The sequence below is a fragment of the Electrophorus electricus genome, chromosome 18 (assembly GCF_041902795.1).
Source record: "Electrophorus electricus isolate QZ-2024a chromosome 18, ASM4190279v1, whole genome shotgun sequence".
NCBI lineage: Eukaryota > Metazoa > Chordata > Actinopteri > Gymnotiformes > Gymnotidae > Electrophorus > Electrophorus electricus.
The window spans coordinates 13,540,601-13,566,022 of NC_137514.1; the positions used below are offsets into that span (position 1 = coordinate 13,540,601).

The 25,422-nt window shown below is 36.3% G+C and overlaps 3 protein-coding genes and 1 long non-coding RNA gene across 9 annotated transcripts; 2 read left to right on the top strand and 2 right to left on the bottom strand.

The window, feature by feature from the left end:
• The first annotated feature begins 20 nt into the window (after positions 1 to 20).
• Positions 21 to 4,088, top strand: knstrn (kinetochore localized astrin (SPAG5) binding protein). The gene is made up of 8 exons (XM_027006139.3): positions 21 to 176; positions 478 to 589; positions 671 to 697; positions 841 to 940; positions 2,038 to 2,152; positions 2,662 to 2,720; positions 3,697 to 3,771; positions 3,856 to 4,088. Exons 2-8 carry the CDS (start codon positions 483 to 485, stop codon positions 3,985 to 3,987), a joined length of 615 nt encoding a protein of 204 aa, XP_026861940.3. The 5' UTR covers positions 21 to 176; positions 478 to 482; the 3' UTR covers positions 3,988 to 4,088.
• A 1,194-nt stretch (positions 4,089 to 5,282) lies between these two features.
• cfap221 (cilia and flagella associated protein 221) lies at positions 5,283 to 20,753 on the top strand. Of its 5 annotated transcripts, none has more exons than XM_081700927.1 (23): positions 5,283 to 5,962; positions 6,077 to 6,177; positions 6,458 to 6,544; positions 6,673 to 6,768; positions 6,867 to 6,967; positions 7,953 to 8,056; positions 8,435 to 8,588; positions 10,044 to 10,146; positions 10,261 to 10,390; positions 11,074 to 11,182; positions 11,314 to 11,401; positions 11,820 to 11,909; positions 12,043 to 12,093; positions 12,490 to 12,583; positions 12,699 to 12,793; positions 12,953 to 13,033; positions 14,297 to 14,404; positions 14,539 to 14,700; positions 14,925 to 15,083; positions 15,424 to 15,524; positions 16,705 to 16,800; positions 17,738 to 17,848; positions 18,026 to 18,247. In XM_081700927.1, exons 1-23 carry the CDS (start codon positions 5,836 to 5,838, stop codon positions 18,150 to 18,152), a joined length of 2,475 nt encoding a protein of 824 aa, XP_081557053.1. In that variant the 5' UTR covers positions 5,283 to 5,835; the 3' UTR covers positions 18,153 to 18,247. The 5 variants fall into 5 exon arrangements, with proteins under 5 accessions (XP_081557053.1, XP_081557054.1, XP_026861932.2 ...); XM_081700928.1 differs by lacking the exon at positions 18,026 to 18,247 and adding an exon at positions 20,622 to 20,753 and having other exon boundaries at positions 5,286 to 5,962; positions 12,043 to 12,138; positions 12,696 to 12,793; XM_027006131.3 differs by having other exon boundaries at positions 5,288 to 5,962; positions 12,696 to 12,793.
• LOC145652003 (cyclic nucleotide-gated channel cone photoreceptor subunit alpha) lies at positions 18,829 to 22,783 on the bottom strand. Of its 2 annotated transcripts, none has more exons than XM_081700929.1 (3): positions 22,333 to 22,537; positions 21,572 to 21,678; positions 18,829 to 21,474 (listed from the first exon to the last, which is right to left on the bottom strand). In XM_081700929.1, the coding sequence occupies exons 1-3, from the start codon at positions 22,467 to 22,469 to the stop codon at positions 20,087 to 20,089; spliced, it is 1,632 nt and encodes a 543-aa protein (XP_081557055.1). In that variant the 5' UTR covers positions 22,470 to 22,537; the 3' UTR covers positions 18,829 to 20,086. The 2 variants fall into 2 exon arrangements, 1 of the variants encoding a protein (XP_081557055.1); XR_014118154.1 differs by lacking the exon at positions 18,829 to 21,474 and having other exon boundaries at positions 21,643 to 21,678; positions 22,333 to 22,434; positions 22,525 to 22,783.
• Positions 22,784 to 23,740: 957 nt separating this feature from the next.
• On the bottom strand, positions 23,741 to 25,193 carry LOC145652004 (uncharacterized). The gene is made up of 3 exons (XR_014118155.1): positions 25,090 to 25,193; positions 24,892 to 24,921; positions 23,741 to 23,873 (listed from the first exon to the last, which is right to left on the bottom strand). It is a non-coding gene; the product is annotated as an uncharacterized LOC145652004 (long non-coding RNA).
• Between the last annotated feature and the right edge of the window lie 229 nt (positions 25,194 to 25,422).

Sequence of the window (25,422 nt, forward strand, 5' to 3'; positions counted from 1 at the left end):
GAACAGTTTTTTGGATGGTGCAATTATTGTCACTACACCGAGCGATTCCCGTCAACAAATCAGCGAATAAGAAAATGTTAACGGAAATGACGCGAGAAATTTGAACGCTCACAACGCTAACATTCTAGTCCGCTAGCTAAATCTATCCAGTTTAATACCGTAACCGATTTTGTTTGGTAAGATTCTTACATTATCTTAATATAATTCATAGACAACTTAGCTAATAGTTTCACGAGTGCTTGCTAGATTTTTTTTGACTAAACAGAAATGTAAGCGCAAAGATAGCTGCCTAAGATGCCGTTTTTGCACTCGCTAGTTGCGAAGTACTAAGTTGCTAGCTAGTTAACTAGCTAACGTTAGGATCCGATAGGATCTCGGCGAAATTAGGTAGCTAGCTAGCTGTTTACTTTCCGTTGAATACTGACATGCTGCAGTGCACAGTTTCAGTATTTGTACTCTTCCCTTAACCTTTTGCAGCGAATATGAAGAGACTGGATAGAGCTCAAATAAAAGATACAGCGATTCCCACACAACTGAATTATGTATCGAGAAGAGCAAACGTTAAGATCGACACCGAAAATATGTCAAGGTGGGACAGTTCTGTGTTCGTAAGTTGTTTTTCAACGATGGCTGAGTCGTTTAGAAATAACACGGTGTTATTTATTTTCAGGAAGAACTTCACAAAAGGTCTTAAAGGGTAAGAACACTATATGGGCAGTCTGTAATAGATTATAAAGTAAAACTATTTTGGGGATACCCTGCAGCGTTTCGTAATTATTGCTTTCTTTAAAAAAAGAGTTAACTTTACAATTTGTTTTTTTGTTTGTTTGTTTGTTTCAGAGCCACGACAAAATATGGACAACAAAATGATCTAAGAGAACAGAATCACCTTTTAATGACTGCAAATGAAGATTTGCAGAAACAAATTTCGGAAATGAAGGTTTGAGTGTTGATCTTTGTGTGATCTGCCCTATTGTATTTTCTTAATTGTCTTATAAAACCATGTTTTAAGTTTCTACATATCAGTATATTGAATGGAATGAGAGTGCCTCCATTATCAACGAAAGCATTTGTGAGGAAAATGTCAGTGGTACCCAAATGGTTCCAGTCAGGTCACTGGATAATCATGGTTAAACACAACAGGTTTATTAAAAGAAACAAAATGGACTGTCGAATTAATTGATATTAATTTTTGGTTTCATGTTTTTCAAGCGTTTGTTTTATATATATATATATATATATATATATATATATATATATATATATATATATATATATATATATATATATATAAAGTTCCTCAAACTTATGACCTTTACCTTACGTTCTCTGCGCTGGGTATCTTTTAAACAGAACCACGGAGAAAGGGGGTTGACTTTGCATTAGTAAACTCGACATCCATTGCTCTCTTGCACTTACAGTCCGAATATCTTTGACAGCTCTAGGAGCAAAAGGTCATTTTATCACAATTTTTAATTAATTTTTTTATCTTATAAAGAGCAGCTCATGTGAGATAAAGAATCAAATTGATTTGCAGTCTTCAATTGAACCAGTTTATTCTCTAGAAAGCTGGTCCAACTCACATGCAGGCCACTGAAATATCCAGGACACTAGGTGTCAGCATAATGAGATGAAGAGATGCTGGAAAAATGACTTATTGCTCCCTTAATTGGAGCAAGTTTGCACCCCGAAAAGCTGCAAATTCATTCAGGAATGCAAATGTACTATAGCCGTTGAGATTGAAATATGGTGTGGAAGAATTCTGCTTTCATGTTCATATCAGGCTAGTTATTTTTTGCTTGTGTTATATTCTATGAAATATAAATGATTTATAATAAATATATTTAAGGTCATCTAGCGTAATTTCTAGTGTGAACACAAGAAGAAAAAGATATTTCAAAAACTCACATTAACGTTTTTGTGCTTAGTTTCGTCAAAATTGCATGGAAATGAATGAGCTATATTCTTAACAATTGTATTTTTATTTTCAGACAAAAAAAAAAACATGGTTTGTAATAGACTCTTCTGTCTTTGTAGGAATGTGTGGCTGATTTAGAACAACGGTGCCGTGATCTCCAAGATGAAAACAGTGAAATTAAGAAACAGCTCCGGGACTGTCATGCCCTTCTTATTTTGGAAAAGCTTGACCCAGGTGATTTTTTTTCAATTTATATATATAAAATTTATATATATTGTTAATTAATATATCATGACAAATATTAATTACAAACTATAATTGAACATCATGGGAACGAAACAAAAAAAATTAATTGTAGTATTGTCATTACAAACTTTGCACATTGCCACTGCTGTAGTTTTGTAGTTTGCCAGCCCTCAGGGGACGACCCCCCCCTCCCCCCCCCCCCGACCCCAACCCCGAACAAGCAGTTGCCTGCCTTGCCTGATGGCAAATGGAACAAAAGGTGGTTCTAAGTATGTGTAATCGCAACAAAATGCTGGCTATTTGTCCAATTCATTGCTTTCTCACAATATGGAACAAACAAGACGGTATATAGAAAGCTTCTTACATTGGAGCAATTATGTATCTTTCCAAGAAGAGAAATATGAAGCAAGCGATATTCAGTGTAGTCTTTTGAAAATAATGCTTTATTTAATTAAACTAACTTTTTAATGCAAACAAACTTTATTTTTTGTCTATAGTTTCAGGTGAAAAAATTGGGGAAACAGAACAAAAGGAAGCACAAAGAAAAGAAATCATGGTAACATTTTCTGTTCATTTGTTCATTACTCTAAATGTCATTTATAAAATGGGTGCAGTACATCTTTCTTCATTTTTAAGGGAGATTCATTTGCTAAAGCTTTTTCAGTGTTTTTGTTCCATGTGCCTGTTCAAATATAAAAAAATGTATACTTGAGTGTCTAAAGATTTCACTGGAGCAAACCAGTCGTTGAGCTACTATATACTTTCCCCACTGAATTTAATTCTGTGCATTCTGTACCAAGCTATTCTCTTTTAATGTAGTGGCTTAGGGCACATATTTTTTAATTAGCCTTGAAAAACAAAAAAATGCACATATTGTTTATCCACAGGGTAAATAATTGCACTGGAATTCGAATTGGTGCCTGTTGACAGTAGTCAGTTTTGCTGCACTGCTAGCCATCATGGAGGCCTTCCTCTCAACAGGAGAAATCTCACTGCTTTTATTCCTCATCCTGCTTTACTTGTTTGCAATACTCTCATCCTACCAGTTTGCCTACAGTCACAATTTTCAACATTTTCACTTTTGGTGTCCCACACCAGTAGACCACACACAGCTGTACTTCTCTTTGCCTTCTTACACCTCTAAATGTATAACAAAAGGAGTGTGCTAAATATTCTGCATGCCCTCACCCCCCTTTATTTTTGTACAACTTTGTAACAAGGACTACTTTCAGTTGGTCCAAGTAAGCACCTTCATACTTTTAACGTAGAATTGCATAGAAATTTTAACGTAGAACTGCATAGACAGGCACCTTCTGATTGAGGTAGGTGCTTTTAATTGAGTGGCCTGACCAAGTGTTTTAAAATGTGCCCCAACAATTTGAACGCATTTCTTTTTTAATGCTCCAAGAGTTGTTCCCCACAAACCATTGACTACAATTTGACAGGATAAGACCTTAAACTGTCATGAGTCTTTGAAAAAAGTTGTGAAATGAGAAGTGTTTTGCAAATATTGATTGTCTATGTATTAACAGACTGTTTCACAAAATTTGATGACCGAGCTGAAGCACTTTGATGAAGTTGCAAGACAGCATGGAACACATTTAACAGTAAGTTTCAGTAACATCTAATTTGTAATACCATTTGTTTAAATTAACTTTACTGTTATTATTTTTATCCGTCTCTCGATTTAGGAGCTGCAGAACACTATGAGAACCCTTAAAGAGGCGAGAGAAAAGTTTCATCTTGATGGTGAATCATTTTGCTTGGATGTGGAGGAGATGGAGAAAGCACTAGAAGAAGCAGAGAAATTGCTGATTGAATAACAGAAAAATTACTATTGTAGTTTACAGCAATTTTAAATAATTAATTTGTTACTATAATGAGTGGACTTTTGTTATATATTCAATAAAGAATTTAAGTTGTTTTTGGGTGTATATAGACAAAATTCTGGAAGTTGAGCAAGCATCAGATGATTTAGTTAGCGTCAGATGATTTATCTAGTGACATCAGATGGTATTCTGTAAGTAGGTTAAAGTAGGTTAAACTCGCATAGCGCAGCTTCTCATGAAACACCTCACACCTGCGAGAGTACAGCTTTTTTTGTTGTTTGTTTTTGTGCCTTCAGATGGACCCTTCCACTAGGCCAAGGCTGGAATTTGATTTTTTATTTGACTTTATTTTAAATATGCAGAAGGTGCAAAGTAGAAAAGATTAGATATACCAGAACATTCGTGTACTTGTACCATGTGCTTGTGAGCTATGCTGATTTATCTGTACTTTCTAGGAAATTATAATCTGGTGTTATTGGCCTTGGTTTCCTTCATCAGAAACCAAGGCACCCAAGCAGTATCAACACAGTGAAAAGCAACAATGCTGAGTTTTCAGCATTCTGTTATTCACATTAATACATCTTCTCAAAGCCAACTTAGTATTATGTTGATTTCTAATTAATATTATGTATGAATATTCTATTTTTTAAGCATGTGAAAAGATCTGAAAACATTTTCATAGCCACAGCTTTTGATGTAGAACCACCAGGAACATGACAGGTGTATACATATTACATTCAGAACACCTTACATAAATACTTCATAATGCATTTATCCATGTTTACGTCAGCATGTGTTCATAAGTTACATTGAGACATTTTCCCCCACAACAAAGTCTGCACATGCATATAGTTTGTGAAATGAAATGTCTGTTCACATTCAAGTGTGGCGATAGTGAAATGACATGTACGGCACTTGATTTTCAGATTTCTCAAACTAACAAATGAGCTTATTGCAATACAATTTCTAGTATCATGTGGAGACTCACTTTTAATTATTGTTTTGCTTAATTGCTGGTTTTATTTTTAATCGTATTGTTTTATTCAAAAATTACTTGGACCTGAGGATTATTTTCAAGGAAAAGCCAATATTTTTGTGAGAAAACAGTTTGTGTGAGAATGCAAAAATAGCTAATTTGTGAGAACATAAAGGCTTATATTGGTTTGCTTGCGCGCTTGTTTACTTATTCAGTTTCAACACGTTTCACGGGTTTTCGGCCTTTTATTCTGAAAATTTACAAATCCCGATGCCGAAATGGTCGCTTTTTTCACATTGCTGTGGTCGCTATGGTGATGGGAATGTTGACTCGGTTCATACGGTTAAGAACCATCAAGCCGCCAGCTATGTAACCTATCCTAGCTAGGTTAGTTATCTACAACATGTAGGATATGCTGTGTTGGTAAATATGTTTTGGTAATATCGAAAAAAGTTTGATTATCTTATACTCCGGTTGTTTTAGTAACATGAACAGTTTATGAATTGAAACTTTTTTGCAGTTTACCTAGCTAAAGTTGCGCAACAACGTTAGCTATTATCTTACTTAACGCTAGCTAGCAACACTTCTGAAGCATGCGACCAGCTGATGATACTGTGGAAAAAGTTATTTTATCCTTTAGCTAAACTTTGTATACCTTTATACCGTTTGACTATAAATTTGAACGGTAACGGTAAACAAACCTTTTAATATCAGTTATCGAAATTGCATGGTAAAAGAGTGTATCAGCAAAATATCAAGAAGATTTTCATATATTCTGCAGCCTGTTTTTGCGGTTTAGGAACGTTAACCTAGGTAGCTTGCCAGCTAGTTAAATTTAACCTAGCTAGCTACAAAAGACATCAAGAATGGACGTCGTGCTCCAAGCACCCAAGATTTTCTCTCACAATGTGAAGAAAAAGAACATTCTTCCGCTTAGTGAGCTGGTGGAGGAGACAAGAACTGGCAATGTCTCCCATCATCTTCTTGAAACTAGTATGACAAGTATTAACTGATGATGCTTGCCATAGTCCAAAAATTCATAGACAGAGGACATTAGACTGTTATTTATGTTTAGTTTGAATTTATTTGTCAATATATTTCCTCCAGGCGTTTACAACAAGGTGAAGGGCAATAATGTTGTTGCAGTGGAGCCTTCAGAGCTGCACTTTAGTGGATTTGAAGTGGGAAAGGTTTACAAAAGGGTTGTGGTATGTGAAATGCTTCTGGAGACATTTCATATTATTAAATGCAAATATACTGTTCATCAAACTTGTACATCAACATTGTATAAACCTTTCCATTCATGAGAATAGCATAGAATAGAGTATATTAGGTACATTAAAAGTACCTTGCACCTGTACCTAAAATTAACTGTAATTTTCAATTAATAGAATTAATTAAGCTGTGTTTAAAAACCAACCATCCATGATTTAAAAAATGTTAAAGGAAGTATTAATTGGTGAAATTACTTTTTTGTGACCTTAATAGAAACTCATAAATATTTCGTCTGAGGTGCTCAATGTCCACATTCTTCCCACTCAAACAAAGTACTTTTCAACTGAGTACACAAAAAAGGTAATTTTGCAAATGTGGATAAATACTATTGACAGATAAATACTGTTTAGTGACATAAATTTACTTGATGATGAAGTGTATATTGCTGATGAAAATTAATGTGAATGTGGTGATGTGTTTAAATGCAGAGTCGACTAGTTCCAGGTCTCTCCTACTCTATTATTGTACACTTCAGTCCCGACAAGTGGCGATACTTTTTTGACAGCATCCATGTTCATTGCAAGGTCAGGGCATATTGTGTTCTGCTGCTGTTCTCAGGTATGCAATACATATCATAAGGTATATGATTAAGACTGACTTTTGCTCTGTTGTGTCTATTCAGGGAGAGGAAAACCTGCTGGTCCCTGTGCATGCTTATCCTGTCATTGATGATGTTCGTATCCCATCTCACATCAGACTTCCTGTTGTGCCACTGGGACAAAGGTACCTGTGTTTTTTTAAATTGCTGTTATTTTTCTGCATTGACATTTCTACTCAGACAAATCTGGTGTTTTGAGGATTTATATTTAAATTAAACGTCTGTGTTGGACAGATTTAATTCAGCACGTTGCAGGTACTTGATGAATTCACTGTAGGTTGACTGTCGGTATTAATTATATTGTTGGTGTCTCAAATACTTTATATTTAGTTTAAATTCCTAGCCTGTGTTGAACACGGAAGTCATATAATGAATGACATTCTGTCATTACAAGCCCACAAAATACAATTTCTTTCAGTAAAATAAATGAAATAGTCATGCAATTAAATCTCTCCACCTGCACACGTGACACTTGTAAGTTATGAGCAGTTCAGGACACTAAACCATTTATTAGATGCATTTTCTAAGAAGCACACATTCAATTGTTGTGGTCAACATACCCCCCCCCCCCCCCCCCCCCAAAAAAAAAAAAAAAACCCACAACAACAAAAAACCTTTGACTATAATGAATACTACATAACACAAAGTAAACATTTGTGAACAAATTTAGTCACGTTTTAAAATAGGTCATTTTATGGAAACTACTGAAAGTAGTTTGTAAATCTTAAGACCTGAGATTTAATGCTGATAAAAAAGTGTATCAGTACTACTTAACCATGCTAAATGCAACTTTTGAAACTATTGATAACAGTATGCTCCTACTGTAATGGGGCACCAACCCTAGGAGAATAGAGTGAGCATTCACAGCGGGATTATTTGCCGCATTTATTAGGTCTATGGGGAACACCACCAACACATTATAAATACTTATATATTCTTGAAAAAAGTGAATGAACCTTTCTTATGCAGAAGGAAGTTTAGTGTTCATTTTGATGAGTTTGCCTATAAAATCTTGTATATAAAACCTATGTGAACCTATGTGCATAAATTATTACTATTATGTCTGTGCTATTATATCACGTGTAATGTTTGTCTTCTTCTGTTTTAAAGCTCAAGTCATGTGATTCCTTTGAGCTGCAAGTGTCCAATAGAGTTTGAGTTCCAGGTGCACTGCTTGAAACATCATGAGGCTTTCACTGTCCAGCCTTTATCAGGTGATGACTTTTGAACTTTTGAACTTTAGAGGTCAGGAAAAAATGCAGTATGCACTTAGACTCAATGAAGCTTTGCAGCCATCCAAGTATTTTATCAAACTGTTAAATAATTGTTTAAAGCCTAAAAAAATACTTATTACTATTATAATTATATTTGCATTAATATGTAAATTATTTACAAGTTCATATTATAACGTCATTACCCTGGACTCAGCCACTGTGTAATAAGAGCAGTTTTTGATTCATTAACATAATAAAATAAATATTAGTGAGTATTATGACTGCAGGGGCTCATTGAAAAACTAGGATAATGACACGAAATCTGTGGGCACAATATGGGCTGTAGATATCTTCATTTTGTTGTAATTGTCTTATTAGGAATCATCCCAGCCAATGGGAAGACACAATTTACAGTGACATTCACACCACACCAGTATGGGACTGCTGAAATCACTCTGAAGCTGGTCATCTCTCAGTTCAACTCCAAACCTGTCATCTGCACTCTGAGTGCATGCTGCTCTCCTTATCTGAGGTACTGGGCATTGTCGTTCATAGTAATAGTCTCGCTGGAACATTAGGCCTTGTGCAAAGTGCATGAAGTTCTTGTAGGAATATACACTCAGTGGCCACTTACCTTATTAGGAACACCAACCTTGCACTTAGTCACTATCTCTTATCTTATAGGCGTATTATATAGAGAGCTGTACTAAATTCACAGGAAAATTGGCTTAATTTCATGGATCATATTTCTCAAACAACACAAATTTCATAGACTTTACCCAGAAAAACACTATATTTAATTGGCAGTTATTAGTGCTTAATTATCACATGTGATAGTAGCCTGCATACGATTAGCAAATAGCCTGCCTATCTAGCAAGTTAGCTAGCTAGCTATGCTAGGTAATTTCACTCGCTAAGAGTCACTGAATTGCTGCTTATCAAGTGTGAACTAAAGAGACATTATAACTTGTACAAAATCATTTTCCACAGTCAGCATGTAGAATATTTTGTCTAAACTCAATTACTTAGTCCTCTGAAGCAGTGGGGATTTTTATTTGTTTGTTTGGTAACTCACATGCAGCCTAGCAATTCAAGCATTTAGGGGCTGCCTCCTGGTATACATTAACCATTGAATGTTGGGTGTTTGACTCTGTGTGAATCCAAAATGTCAAATCACATCTGGGCACAATTTCCACCAGCTAAGGGTGCAGAATTTCGTATCACATTTTATTTCAGGGCAAATTGTCTATTACAGGGGAAAAGGCTAATCTCAAGGCTCATGACATGATTTCCCCGGCTATGAATTTGGTAGGACTCTAATTATATACCTTACTATCAATTACCCATAGTCCAGTTCACCACTCATCAGGACCACCACTAAATCTAAAATTAGCTGGGTCTTTACATGTGTCTGGTGTCAACGATGAGCAGAGATTGTCACCCAAAAGCATCTAGCCAACACTGGTCTAACAGTGAAAAACTGACTATCTATGAAGAGGCACATTTTTATTTACAGAATTTGGCAAACAATCTTATCTAGAGTGACTAGAACAATATCACAAAAACAGTATGATAAAAACATCACTGTTCTTATCTAGAACAGTATGACAGTGTGTGTACTTCCTGCAGGATGGTTAGCATAAACCATGCTTGGCTAACACAAACCATGCTTGGCTAAAACAAATTGCACTTGGCTATCATATACCGTGCCAGTGGTAAAAGGGGTAGAGGGTGGATAACAAATTGTGCATGGCAGCATGCACAATGAGTTACGGTCTGTGATTATATTAATATAATGCACCTGTAAGATAATGGTTATCTGAGATTTACATGATTTACCTGATAGACAGTGACTGTACTTATTCTTCATAAAGTGGCTGGTGAGTGTAAGTACAGTTGTATGTTGAATGTTACAATTTAAATACTTTAATTAACTCTAAAATTGCAATAGCATGTAATTACACAGTTAGTATTCCCTTTGCATTAGCCAACAGGACAAAAATAATGAGAGTGACCAAATGTTTGCTGACGGCAGAAAAACTGAAGTGCCCCCGACTCCCAAATATAAAGCAGCCCCGACCATAATAAAGGTATCCAAGGGCACATGCAACACCACCATTACTAGAGTAGGGTATTAGTTCAGTTCATTTCTATCTACAACATGAAAAAGGCATGTTCATATTCTTCTTTAAAATTTTTAACAGTATAGGAAGAAGAAGGTTAAATCTGAATCACACTCTCAGAACTCAGCTGTGGATGTGTCCACCCCTGCCGGAGTTGTAAAGATGCTTATCCAGCACCAAGACAAAATGAACTACAAGGACCTCAGTGAGAGTGAGTTTGAAACAACTGTTTCAGGCTCGAGCCAGTACCATAACATGTTTGGCAGAAGTATTGTATTTGTGAAGACATTACATTTGGCATATATAATATGTATTCACCTTATTAATTTCAGTGAATGTAAAGCATTTAAAAGACATCATGAAGAGAAAAAAGGCAGTCCTGCTCACTTTGTTCTACTCAGTATACCTTTTTATTGTAGACTTTTTTGACAGTCATGCCAAATCTTCATCAGGTCCACTATATAGCCAGGTAGATAAGCAATTAGAACATTGAAAACATTAGAACATAGACCATGGAACATTAGAAAAGCAATTAGAACACTGACTAGCAATAACAGCAAACAATAAGTCTTCACATTTAAATAGTGTACATTTTGTAAATATTTCAGTGAGTAAATACTTACACTAAATGCACTTCACATTTAAGGAAAAACACTCAGAATGCTTTGGATGTGCTGGTGTAATATACCAATGTTTCATATACTTCAGAATAAGTGCTTCATCTACATCCAGCTTCAGCTAGTTGCGAATCTAACACTGCATTTATTTTATAATTTTGAGATGCTTGATAAATAAGGGCCTGCTGATGAAACCATCAACACAAACATTAAAAATAACATTTACCTAACTTTAACATAAACATTTAATTTTTTTCTTGCATTTAACTGGTAAAAGCCATGTCCCTCAACAAGACGGCACACCAGACAAGACAGATGAAAGAAGCTGCATTTGAAAATCAAGTTCAAGCAAACATCCAAAAGGAGAGAGCCAATCATCTTCAATGGTATTGCCTGTTAAATGTCCACATGCATGAAAGGCACTAACAGGGCAATGCTGACTGTACAGGCATTTTTGCTCAGTCTAATGTGGCCAGCAGAGCTTTACTTCACCTTGTTGCTCTTTCTCTTTCTTTAGCCAGGTGCATCTAGGTGAAAGCTTGTGGTCAACAGAGCAGAAAATGAACGTCTTGAGGGAGCAGGAATTTGTTGCTGCCGAGTACATGGTAAGACCGTTCAAAATGTCCCCATCTACAGATGTTCTTAACGTAGCACTAACTCCCCCTATTGGTCATGCCTGTACAGTAGCCCTGCTACTAGGTGTGGCATATGCCTGTCTTATGCTCTACATATGTGTCAGAGTCTATAACACTGAGATTCCCTTGCAGATCCCTTTGCAAATATTTAAGCATTATAGGCTGTTAAAATTAACTATGGGTTAAATTTGACATGACAGTAAATCAGTTTGCATCTATAATGGACACTTCAAAAGACTTTCAAAGTAATGTTTTTTGACAGCATATAGGTGGTCTGCTTCACAAACAGCCCTCAGCTCTACTTCTTTTTTGTCTTGATGAAGCATTTCATTGTGTGCTGAGACATTAGCAGAGCGTACTGTTTTAAATGCTCATGCATATGTTCCAGATGAAAAATGACCCGGGTGTCAGAGAGGTTGATTTGACCAGAGACATCTCAGAACTCTCATCGCAACGAGTACAGCGGAATGCGGGACAGGTAGCAGCAGACTGATTAAGAAAGAAAAAACATTACTTAAACTTGAGCCATGTCCTCTTAAACCTAATACTATACTGAGGTCCTTAAATGCATCGCTTCTTTTAAAGACTCTAAGCGTAATGATGTGTTGCAGCTTCCTGACAATGCTCCCGTATTCTGCGTCTATGACAGCAGCAACCTGGAGGTGAGACATAGAGTGCTTAGACTCTTCCAGCAAGCTGTTCGTAAGGTAACGCAACTTATGATTGTTAAGATTAGCAGTTACATGTATGTACTTATAGCACTTCTACTTAGCCATGGCTGGTAACATGACATTTGTACTGGCTATAGCAGCACCCTATTAAGATTGATATTGATGATATTCAGCACCCTATTAAGACTGATATTCATAAAAATACATGGGAAATGAGTGTAAATATTGTGCTTCACTTCTGTTGCTTTAGTCCTTTTATTTATATTTTTTATAACCTAGAATTGTTCTAAATGGTTTTGAAATAGTAGGCAAAAGCTGAGAGAAAGAGGAACGAACCAAATGCAGTATTGATGATCGTGTTATCTTGGCATGTTTTGTATTCTTCAGGTCGTTCTGCGATGCCGTATGAATAACAGGCTGCTGTTGTTACGGGATATAGCTGCCAAGATGGAAAGGCACAAAAGAGGGGACAAAAACACAAGTAGGGCACAAGCTTTACTCCCCTCACTTCATTCAGTTATTCATATACATCCAAACATAGAAACAAGATGAGTTGAAGTATTTGGAGGTTTGTTTTGAACCTATTGCTTTAGAAGCAGATGAGACGCCACCACTTTTGAAGGTGTCATCAGAAAAGCTGCTGCCCTTTGAGATGCCCATCTTCACTCCTGTGAACCATCTAGATGAATTTGTGAGAATCTCTACTGCAAAAACAGCCAAATGCAAGAATAAGTGACTGACACATACTCTATACTTAGTTAAATTAGTATAATTAGTTAAATGAACATTTTATACTTATATATTTATTATTGCTTGATAATGACGACTGATTTATTTCTTTGTTTTTCAGGCTGTGAATGCACTTGGACATGTTCCTGTTAGGCAGATTCAAATGGATTTGACTCTCAACATTCCTTTCTTTAATCTAAAGGTACGGTAAGAACTCTAATCTCTTCTATTATTCTATATTTTTAACGTACCTTTTATGTATGCCTTCAGAATATTCATGCCATAAACTTTACTTCCATCAATATTCATTTTACTCATATTTTGGAAAAAGAGGAATTAGCCTATACATCTGATATATTGATTGGTTATATCTGATTAAAGGCATATCCCCTCACTACTCAATCCAAATCCATTTCAAATGAAATACAATTAAACCAGTAATGGTCTGCACTCTAAAACATGTGAACATGTGAAGCATGTGAATATGTGAACATTGTGCACTGATATACACTGAATCAAACTGTGATTTAATCTGTGATTAAATCAAATACAATTCCATCAGGTATAAAAATGTATTGCCAAAGCAGTAACAAAAGTTATTGCTTGTACAGTCATGGTTCAGTCTTGTTGATTCATACATGATTGTCCTTGTATGGGAAAGCTGAATCAGTCAAAGTTTCAGAGAAATCCAGCTGAGAAGCAAGGTTTGTTGAGGAGTTGTGAGCACAGAAACAGCCTCAAAACATTCCAAACCAGTTTGTTGTGGTACAAGCAATTCCTTGTGCACTTCCTCAGGCTTTAACATGGCTCACTGCCACAGAGATCATCTAAAGGATGTCTGTTAAGAGATAAAGATATGATGGCAAATAGCGAACAACCATAGGCAAACAGGATGTGGGGAAGAGGCATGATAAAACATATTTATTCCACACACAAGCGATACATATAACACAGCACACACGCTATGTACACCTTAAACACCAACAAACTTACTATGACACAGGAGACATATATACAATCAAGACGATTACACATAATACAAAACAGGTGGACGACACGAGAGGGTGTGGCAACACGGACAAACACACACACACCAAGACGTTTGAGGAGGGGGCGGGCCATAACGTGACAAAGGGTACTTGCTCTTGCCAGTAGGGTCTTAGAAAGAGATACTATTAGATACTATATCAGATAATATATAGATACTATATCACACTAGGCAGCAGAACAGCTGAGTGACAGTCCTAAATGTTTTTTAAGAGGTTTCATATCAAAGACATAGATCTCCTAATAACTAATTACCAGTAATGGTATTTCCTATTCAGTGTGTGATTTAAGTTATAATTAAGCAATTGTATAGATTTAGTGAATAAAATAATCATAATCTCAAATCAAAATAATGGGCTATGATAATATTTCAGTAGACAAAGCTATCCTGTTGAGTTTTGAGTGGCCGTCCCTGTAGGTTCCCCAGCAGTACAGGCTAATGGGCTATCAGGAAGTGTCTGCATACGAGGCCGGAACATCTTTTGTCCGTACTGATTTGGCCAGGCCATTACGCACTGGAGCACAGGTGACACAGCAACTTTCAGTAATATTCCTAGTTATACCTATTACACACAGTATAAGAAAGGTTAAAATGTTTTTTTCCCCTGATGTTTCTTTGCATCATCCATGTGCGAGATTGTCCTGTGTGGGTCTTTACAGGACGAGTTGGTGCCCATGGCAATGCATCCTGCTGTGGAGTCGCAAGAGGACAAGGAATTGAGGGAGGAGCAGGGAATCGAGCAGGACCTTGACTCCACCCTACACTTCAGTGCTCCTAGAAACATGCTCAATCCTCCGAATGCCCACCCTCTCCGGATTTTTGTAAAGCCCCAATTTTACACTTTTACAACATTTATTTAACCTGTGCCCAATCATGTACATTTATCCCCACAAGTAAAGCCAATAATAATCAAATAATCTTCATTTTAGTTTCATCATTAGTAGGAAACTGTTTCATCCTTATATTGTGCTTTAAATTCAGCCCTTGCAATGTTTACAAAAGGTTTTCTGAGCTTTTTATGCTTTTTCTCTCATATTTATTTCAGAATCCTGCTCCAGGTGTACATGCCTTCAAACCAACCCCATTTTACCTAGAGAGTGACCTAGAGTTCCACCTTTGTCCATTGCCAAGACACACTGTCTCCAAGAGCAACGTCATGGGAATTTATATTCCAAGTACTCAAAAGATGTTTCTAGACAGAAAGGTATGTGCCTGTGAAACATGGCAAATCAACATGGAAAAAAGTTGTATCTGAGGAATAAGCAATGTTGAATCTGTAAAGATGACATTTTGGGTTAGGCTATGCAAATGCAAAAATAAATCTGAGAATTTGAAAAATCAGTATGGTCGGTGGTCTCACCACTCCTCCATAGGAATACCTTATAATGTCCTTCAGACTAAAAGGAGATAATCAGTTTGAAAAAAAAATCTGTGAACACTGCTGTAAATAATGTGCATTGTTTAATTAACCCTGGTTTTCTGATAAAATTGTAATTTTTTTTTTGTTTTTACATTTATTAAACAATTTGCAACATTTTCTGCAGGACATTATAAAAGGGATCATGATATGGAAAAAGTTTCCCTCCATGGCATTGACTTCTTTTCCCTCTACTTCGACAAGAACCAACAGCTGGGCCCCACGCTTGTAAAAACACAAATGCACGCACACACATACACACGCACACACACTTAGGAGAAGTATTGTAATGTTACATTTCAATTAGGTAAGTAAAAAACACATTTTGCACATATACTGCACTGACTGTCCTGTTTATTGGGAGCACCATAGTAATACTGGGTAGGAACCCGATTTGCACTCAGAACAGTTTCTGTCCTTCATGGCATTGATTCCATTGGGCTTTGGAAACTTTCCTTTAGATGTTGGTCCAGGTTGACATAACTGAATTGGGTATTGTTTTCAAATTTGTTAGCTGCATTTTTATACTGTCAGTCTCCCATTCTGCCACATCACAAAAGTGCTCCTTTAGATTTAGGTCTGGTGACTAAGGAGACCACTGAAGTCCACTGATCTCATAGCCATTGTAATTAAAACATGAGATAACCTGTGCTTTGTGACATGCATTGTATTATTTAACCATCATATGGTAAATTGTGGCTATAAAGGGATACACATGGTCATCAGCAATGCTCAGAGTGTGGCATTCAAATGATTGGCATTTTGTAGCCCAGTGTGTACCAAGAAAATATGCCCCACACCATTACACAACCACCAGTCATAACTAACTATTGACAAAGCAAGTTGAGTCCATGGATTCATATTGTTTATGCTAAATTCTGACCCTACCATCTTCAAGCTGCACCAGAAATCAAGTATCATCAGACTAGGTATTTTTCTGGTCTTCAGCTGACTTATTTCAGTGAGCTTGTGCCCACTGTATCCTCAGATTCCTGTTCTAGGCTAACAGGAGTGGAACCTGATGTAGTCTTCTGTTGTAGCCTATCCGTCTCAAGATTCATTGTACTCTATGCTTTGAGTTGCTTTTGTGTTCTTTTTGTCTGCTTGAGCCAGACTGAGGTCTTCAGCAAGGCATTTTTGCCTACAGAACTACTGTTACCAGGATATTTTTTTGTTTTTTGCATAATTCTATGTGAACTCTAGACATTGTGCATGAAAATCCCAGATCAGCACTTTATGAAATACAGTCTGTCTGGCAACAATTATATCACGGTCAAATGCACTCAGATCACATTTTATATGATGTTTCATGTAAACACAAATGAGAGAGAGTACTAGTGAGAGTACTAGTGTTCCTAATAAAGTGGCCATTGAGTGTTTATCTGGTTGTTATTTTTATTTCATGCAGGTCTGACCCCTTCAATAGTTCTCTGCTGCCTCTAGAAGCCCTGCCCGCCTTGCAAGACCTTCCCGACAGCATGAGAGAGGGCATTACATCTGACATGTAAGTCATAGTAATCAGACCTAATTACTGCATAGGGTTACTACCATAGCGCCTTAGAATCACAGCAAATCATTTTAGGCATTACATAAAGGACATTCTTTTTTGTTAACATTGCTGTACACAAATCACATAGTAATACTAATACAATGTATTGTAATACTAACATATTGATGGTCAGGTCAGATCATTCCTCATCTGAGACACAGGTTTGTTCTAGAGGATTATACATCCCAAAGTAATACATATGTTTAGTGTTGAAATCTAGAATTTATTCCTCCAGCCTGAATATTTTCTATAGTTTAATCTTTCCATTAATTACATTGGAGGTGTAACTGAATTTCTTTTGTATCTATAACTGATTTTGTTTGGGCATTGTTTTGAGTTTTGAATCTTTCCTTCACTGTGTGTATTATACTACGGGGTCTTATAAAGATGTGTGTTTATGTATATTTATCCTTGCAGATGTAGTAATATCTCAACATTTTAAAATCTGAATACCTTTTTGGGTCATTTAACATTACAAAGTCTTTTGCTGTACTTGTAAATTTCTTGTAATAACACTGAAATAAATACAAAAAATGAAGAGACTAATGGGGGGATGTTTATAAGAAAAGGCATTTTTGCTCACTGACAGACTGACCAAGTTCTATTGTAGAAACATGCACGCTCGATGGGTCTCGGCATATCTGTGCAGTAGCTAGTTAGTGAAGACAGCCTCTTGGAACTGAGGAATTTTTCTCAACCATAAAACACAGAAGACCACGCAGATTATATGCATCCATTAGAGATTTCGAAGGATTTTAGATGTTGTTTTCTTGACAATTGAGTTAAAAATGATGTGTACACTATATTGTGTGTGGTTGTTACTCACCAGCGAATTTCCCATATGCAGTTTTTTTTTTTTAAACAAAAGCATAAAAAAATGTTTTCTTAACAGGGCTGAATGTACAGAGGCTAGTCTTACTCCTGAGATGGTTCAAGCAGAGTTTCCACCTGCTGAAAATGTTTCTTCCAAACCATTAAAGGAAGACAGCACTAAAGATGACAGGTAATGAACCAAAGAATTTCAAAAATGCCCACTTTTTTGCAACTGTGTCCTTATAATTATTTATAGTACTGAACTTTGTAATTTACAGTATGTATTGTACAAAATAGAAAGCTCTTTTTCCATTGCTTGAAGTGTATAGTTTTTGTTTGAAATAAACCTTGTATTTATGCTTCTTAGAGAAAAATGTGAACAGCTACTACAGTCAACTTTAAAATCACAAACCAACAAACTTGGACCCAAAGTGTTGGCCAGGATTAAATATCTCAAATCTTTGGATCAGAACAGTCAGACTCATGATGCATGACTGCAAATAGCAATTTTATCTCAGGAAGAACATTTTATGTTTGAGGAAATGAAAGTTAGCCTTTTTATAAGCTGAAATAAAGATGTCCTCTTGAAGCCTCTTGTGTTTACCTCTTTCAAGTGGGAAAATACAAACTGCAGCACAGGCCAAAAATAGGAAATCTGTAGTTGCAAGAACCAGACACGTAGTAAGTGAAGGTTAAGCAGATAACTTGGTGGCTAATTAGAATAGTGGCATAAAACCATGGCATTAATAGAGAATGTAAGAAGAAATAAATTTTACATGTCTTAAACCAATTAGCATGGTATTGTACAGTCATTTGTAATTTATTTGGTACAATAAATTGCCATTTGCCAATTTATTTCTATTCACTGCCAGACAATTTTTTTGTTTGCAGTGGTAGTGCTGAATAATTGTGTTCAGGCCAAAGAATCACATATTAAATTCTGAATGTTGTTCCAATAACATGTTAATGTTTGGGGGAAACAATGCCAAGTTTGGCAATTTCTTTGGCATTCCTTCTTCTGGACAACAAAGAGACAGAAAGTCATGCAACTGCCATTCCATACCACTCCACAGTTAAACTGTATTAGACTTGAATGGAATATATTTTGCTCCACACATAGGTGGAAAATTCTTGATTGGAGGTTGTGTCCTCCAATTTTCAGATGTGGCATTATCAGTCATATTTGGATGGTTTGAGCACAAAAGAAAGACATTTTTACTGGAAAAACCTGTCACTTCCCAACAACCACATCTGGGCATCATGGTTATGAACCTAAATTTCATTAAATGTATGACTGGGTATAGGCTGCTTCTCCATACATAGACCTCTCTGTCAGAAGTGTTTCAATATGTTTACACTGTGTGTTAGTGCTTTTTTAATTAGGTGAGGTTTTATTCTTAAACTCATGTTTTATTCTGTAGAAATTTCCAGTGGTGAGACTACTAAGCCAAGTAATTTACTTCATGATTTCTTTCAGTTTACAAGAAAGGCAGTCTGTAAGTACTTGTTTAAAGACAGTCAGATACTGTAAGCCCATGAAATGACTCATCATTTAGCAATAGCTTCAGTTACACTAGGTGTATTTTTTAAGTCTGCTCTTCTAATCTGTGGTGTACCAGTTCAAAAAGAACAATTCATGGAGAAACAAACAGGGTTTTACAGAGACATTCATGAGACGTACACACTATGGTACCTAAGAAACATCTCTGAAACCCTAAAGGTAATTGTTCCTTAGAGACCAACTCAAAGAATGTCTAATTAAGAGCAAGTTTAAGCAGGTCCTGTAGGCGATTCAGCAGATTGTTGATTGTGCATAAGAAGAAGACTCATGATGACTCATGTCTTTAAATGAGTGCTATTGTTTACTAACTTCCTTTTGTGCCAGTTTATGTTCTATAACCACTCATTAAGGGGTATTAAAATGCATTATGTAAATTATTTATTTTGACTATTTATAAAAAAATAACTTTTAAGCCAAAAATAAAACCTTTTCTTCAAAATGTCTGTTTCATTTTTGGTTTGAAATTAATTTTCAATAATTCTAAGGGGTTTTAATATATGAGGGGATCTACCAAAGATATCAAAGTTGAATTAATTGCACATTTGGGAGCATGAAAAGCTGACTTGCCATCAACAAAAATGCTTATCCCTGCCTATGTTTATATTAAGGGTCATGAAATCCTTATAAATCTGTTATATATGAACAACTTCCAAATCCCCTTTTTCGTTGCCTTCACCAAGCTGTGCAGTATTGTCAACTGTAAACTGAGTAACATACTACTCTTCCTAAAACATGGTTAGGCAACTGAAATAAGAGAAGACCATGCCTGGAACTGTGGCTAATGTCTAGCTGACTGAGATTTTGATTACATTTATTCACAGGTTTACATGCCAATGTTGTGATCTAACATAGTAATACTTAAAGGAACTATTTGTCCTTCTTTTCCACCATCATCTCAGAGAAATCCTCCACTGTGAGGGGTTGTACTCTGGCTTCCATGTTCCTGATCCTCTGCTTTATGTGGCCCTTTCTGGCTGCCCAGTCTGCTGTCAAGCGGGTAAATTTGGCCTGTATGACCTCTAGATTTGTCTCTAGTATGGCTAGCTTGTTCTCCAGATCTTTGGAATCTGCCTCATTGGCTGCTGCCTCATCTATCAAGCCATCCTTTATCAGAATGGCTTTTCCTTTTTCCTCCAGAACATTCTTAGCCTCGGGATACTCAGTCAAGGCTTCCATGAGATCATCTTTTGACAGCGCGAAGAGGTCTGAGTAGCCCAAGCTACGGATGTTGGCAGTTCGGCGGTTTCCAGCTTTACTACCTTTGATGCCCAAGATGCTGATCTCACCAAAATAGGCCCCATCACTTAGTACCACAAACTGGGTGATGCCATCATCTGCTACCACAGCCAATTTGCCTTCTTTGATGATATACATTTCGCGACCAATGTCCCCTTTCTTACAGATATAGTCTCCGGGGCTGAAGACCTGTGGTTGGAGCTTAAGCACAAGTTCGATGAGCAATCCAGCCTCGCAATCCTGAAAGATGCGCACCTTCTTCAGAGTTTCCAAATGCACGTTGATGGCAATCTCAGCCTTTAGCTTATCAGGAAGATACCTAAGCACTTCTTTTTCATCACCGATCTTCTGCTCCCTCCAAAGATAGTCAAACCACTTGACTACACGTGCCTCTAGGTCTTTGGTAACGTTACGGAACTGCATGTACTGCTTAATGGAATCAATCTTGGCTTGGAAATCGGCACGTGAAGCATTCATGTTAGAGATCATGGCACCAACATTACCAACAATAGTGGCAAATATAAGCACACCAATAAGGAAGTCAGTGACAACAAAGAAGTACTCAATGTCTCTAACAGGAGGTGGAGTCTCTCCGATGGTAGTTAGAGTGAGTGTGGACCAGTATAAACAGTAGATATACTTCCTTGTTAGACGACCATATTCAGGATCACTGATGTTAGGGTAGACCCAGGTGTCTGACCCAAAGCCAAGTGTTTTTGAGACAGCAAAAAAGATACAGGCATTCCAGTGTATGATAACTAAGATATAGAGTACAAGGTTGCAGATTCGAAATATGTTGGGAAAGTTGGTCCTTGTTTCAGTCCGGTCAAAGAATTCAAAGAGACGAGACATTTTGAAAAGGCGATTGAATCTCAGTTCAGGGTTGTTGAAGCCCACTTTAAGCATTACTAAATCTGTTGGAATCATGGATATCAGGTCAAGTTTGAACTGTGGTGTTTTTTTGTAGCATTCCCATAGCTTTTTAGGGTCTTTGACAAGCAGGCCTTGCTCCAGAAAACCTAGTAAAATATTTAGCATGAATATTTGTATTAAAATAACTATCTACTTATATTGAAAGGTAAATGATTGCATATACAAATCTGTCTTGGGTTTTACCTGTTCTGGATCTCACAAATGTGTCAATGCAGTAGATGATATCTGATGAATAATCCAGTACTACCCACAATGTTGTGTAAATGTGCTGTAGTTCATTGAAACAGGATCTAAAACAAAAACTATTTCAAATTACTCATCGCATTTAAAAAATACAAACTGTTTTAAATTTCAAATTTAAAAATTATCAGGGTATATGGATCTTTGAATAAACTGAAGTGGTGCAGAAATCTCTTATACAATGGGTGATTTCCAAAAAAAACATTCTAAATAACATTCCAATGTTATTGGAACAAGGTTATTGGAACATTCCCCATAATCCTCCTGTGTTTTCATTTATCCAATGATTATTGGTTGCACTTGTGTCTCTCTTTTGTCTCTCTTATGTTTCCTTATATAAGTTGTTATCTCCATGTTTGTTGTTACAAAGTCATGTTTGCTTTGTTAGCATTATTGAGCTGTTCCTTTATGGTTCCTTACCATTTGTATTCCCATTTTTGACATTTTCCTGTTTTCCTGATTTATGCCTTTTTGCCTCCTCTGTTTCTGGTTAGACTGCCTGGTGCTTTTTTTTTTGCACTGTGTTACCGACCATTGCCTGACTTTTGACCCTGTGTTTGTACTTTGTACATTAAATTGAATTTTACCTGTAAGCGACACCATCTCTGTCTCCCTACCCTGACAAGATGAATAGTTGCTAGTTTTAATTGTATTTTGTGCATTTCATTAAAGATGGTGCTTGATTCATGAGACTCTTACATTACCTTGTCACAAGCATCATCAAATTGTAGAAGGCAGGCATTGCTACAATGCATAGCCAGTAGAAGTACAAGTCTGTAGCAGGATCCACAATCCAAGATGCTTTACTGAAAGAACAAATTAACATATTGTAGTGATTCATGGTTGGCAGGAATTCATTGGTCAGCAGGCTACACTCAATCAGCTCAAATACTCACAATGGCTTCTCCTTCTTCTCTTCCTTTTTATTATCTTTCTTCTCACCTTCCTGTCCATCTTCATCTTTTTTCCCTTCCTCCTCCTTGTCACCTTTCTTTGTTTTTGTGTTGTCCTTTTTACTTTATCAAGTTGGGCAAAATGATTACATTAAGGCCATAAAAACTGTTCAATAAACAATCAAACACATAACATTTCAATTCCCCAAAACTTTAATTTACTTACTTGTTGGCATTGTTGCAGTTGTTTAGATTTAGTGTAGCAAGAGGCCAGTAGCTGGTATTCCTATGATAATTGCAAAGCAAAAGTGACAAGAAACAGTATCTCTGCATTAAACAGCACAATGTTGTGAAAATATTGTATATAAGCATGTGTTAGGGGACTCACAAAGGCTGACTCAGTTGATATATAAATGGTTGATTCTACCCGCAACAGACTTTTTAATGTTTACAAAGTTTTTTGGAACACTTTTCAATGAGAGCATCAGCATTTCTAGCTGTGATTTGTGTTTGGCACAACTCATACTCAGGCCTCAGTACCACAGCACTGAGAAGCCACTGGTTTTGGACAACATAGAACTGCACTGGGGAAACAGTGGGTTTGGAGAATGAATATCTGGCCAAAGCCTATAGACTATATGTACTACCAATAGCCAGAGTAAGAATGGGGCCTATGTGTCAATGAGATGAATTTTTACAAAGTCTACAATGGAATGCTGTAGCTTTCTGATTGGATATGCATTTGAATCTACTTAAACAATAGCTTTCTGGAAATGTGCAGTTTCTTGTAATTATATTTTCTTTTTGTGTAGATATATGTCAAATTACAGTGAAAGTTACAGAATTATAGTGAAAAAATCCTTCCTAAAAATGTTTTGTTTATAAACACTACTTTAGTTGTCCACTTTGTTTTTTAATAGCAAAGTTATGAACTAGCTCATTGCTTGCTCCAGTACATTGTGTCCTTTGGGATTATCTCTAAGTTTAATTATCTTTGCATATATAACTGTTAATAACATATCAGTCTTTTAATTTTAGACTTCTGTCCATTATTAGTATTAATGTTATCTCAGGAGGATCCTGACAGCTGGGTTAAAACTGAGCTTTTTTAGTCAGTATCCAAAATCTGAAAAATATGACTGTAAACAGTAAATGTAAATCACATTTCCTGTAAGCCACCCAGGCCTACTGACTCATTCACTCACTTCCTCTTGCAGAACCCATCTTGCGCATCCCTCATGTCCCAGCTTCCCCCAGCCAATAACCGCATATCTTCGGCACATCCCACGGCCAATCCACTGCCATTTCTTTCAGATGCCCAGCCTCCGAGTGTCAGTAAAAACCGGGATATCCTGAGATACAAGGAAACATTACTTGAAAGACAGAGTTGTCTTTGGTACACCTTTATTTAAAGGGCAGGTCATGTATGGATATTTTGGCATATATAAATACATATTTACTCATTTATGCTATAGCTATAGATGTTTGTATAAACATAATTTGCAAGTGTATTTGGACAATAAATATATATTAAAAACATCTAGCCAGCAATTTTGTCAAAACCAGGTCACCCATGAAAGGTGCCAATGTAAGTTACAATATACACACAATATAGGACAAAGATACAGCATGCAAAGATACAACAGAGGTACATCACACATAGAATACAGGACTCTAGTACAGTCAGTCACCTGACTTCAGAATACAATAATGGATTACAATGTATAATTAATGGCTCAAATGTAGGTATGTCAAATGTATAGCAGCAGTACAGTCAGTCACCTGACTTCAGAATACAATAATGGATTACAATGTATAATTAATGGCTCAAATATAGGTATGTCAAATATATAGCAGCCTGTTAGAGTAGTACTAAAACAACATTTTTCATCTTTTTATTTTATTTTAAAACACCTTATTATAGCATCTTCAATTAATTACTGATTACAAAGTGTGTAAATTATGTTTATTCAAGACCAAACGTATACATGTTTAAATCATTGTGAATCATCACTGAATCATTAAATCATTACGATTTACTCTTAATACTGATAATACATTATAATGTTAATCTATAATCTTTCTTTATAACACACATACGCACTCCTTGCATTTCTATGAATTTAAAGAGTTGGTAAACAGGGAAAATCTGTCATAGAACTCAAACCTGGAACTACAGAGGAATCACTTACTGATTTAATATTTGCATAATGAAACATGACAAAATCTTGATAAAATTTAGACATAAAGAAATTTTACACCTTGTTCCTTTAATAGTGCTATGCATTATTTCACATTAAAAGCACATACAGAAATTATTTATTTTCAGTGTATTCACAATTTTATTTCCCCAGCCCAGAAAAAAATTACCTGGCAACAGCTCCATAGAAAAGATGATTCCTGCAGAACAACACAGGGAGTGACACGCAGTTAAATAGTTCAGTTCAGAGTGAGAATGTGCTGATGAATCTTAATGTACTCAATAAAATATGAAGATAAATCTATTGATTCTGACATGCAAAAAATAAAAAAAATTAATGTTATGTGTGTGTGTGCATGTGATCTGACCTGCCTTCCTGCTCAATCCACTCAGTGTCTGACTCTGGTGTGAAGGAAGACCTGCTGCTGATGTATACCTGTTCTTCGAATATTTTGGCCATCCTCTGTTCTACCTTGCCACCAACTACACAGGAAGTTTTAAGATGGCTGTGGATGAGACAGTAAGTAATTAAGTAAATTTCATTTATAAGGCACATTTAAAAATGCCTTGTATGCAAAATGGGCTGTGCATACAAAAAGACATGCAACACACAGGGCAGGTTCTATTCACCCATATATGTTCATTACAAGTCTTCGATTAAAAACCTGAATGATATGTGAATACTTGATGTCATAAAGCAG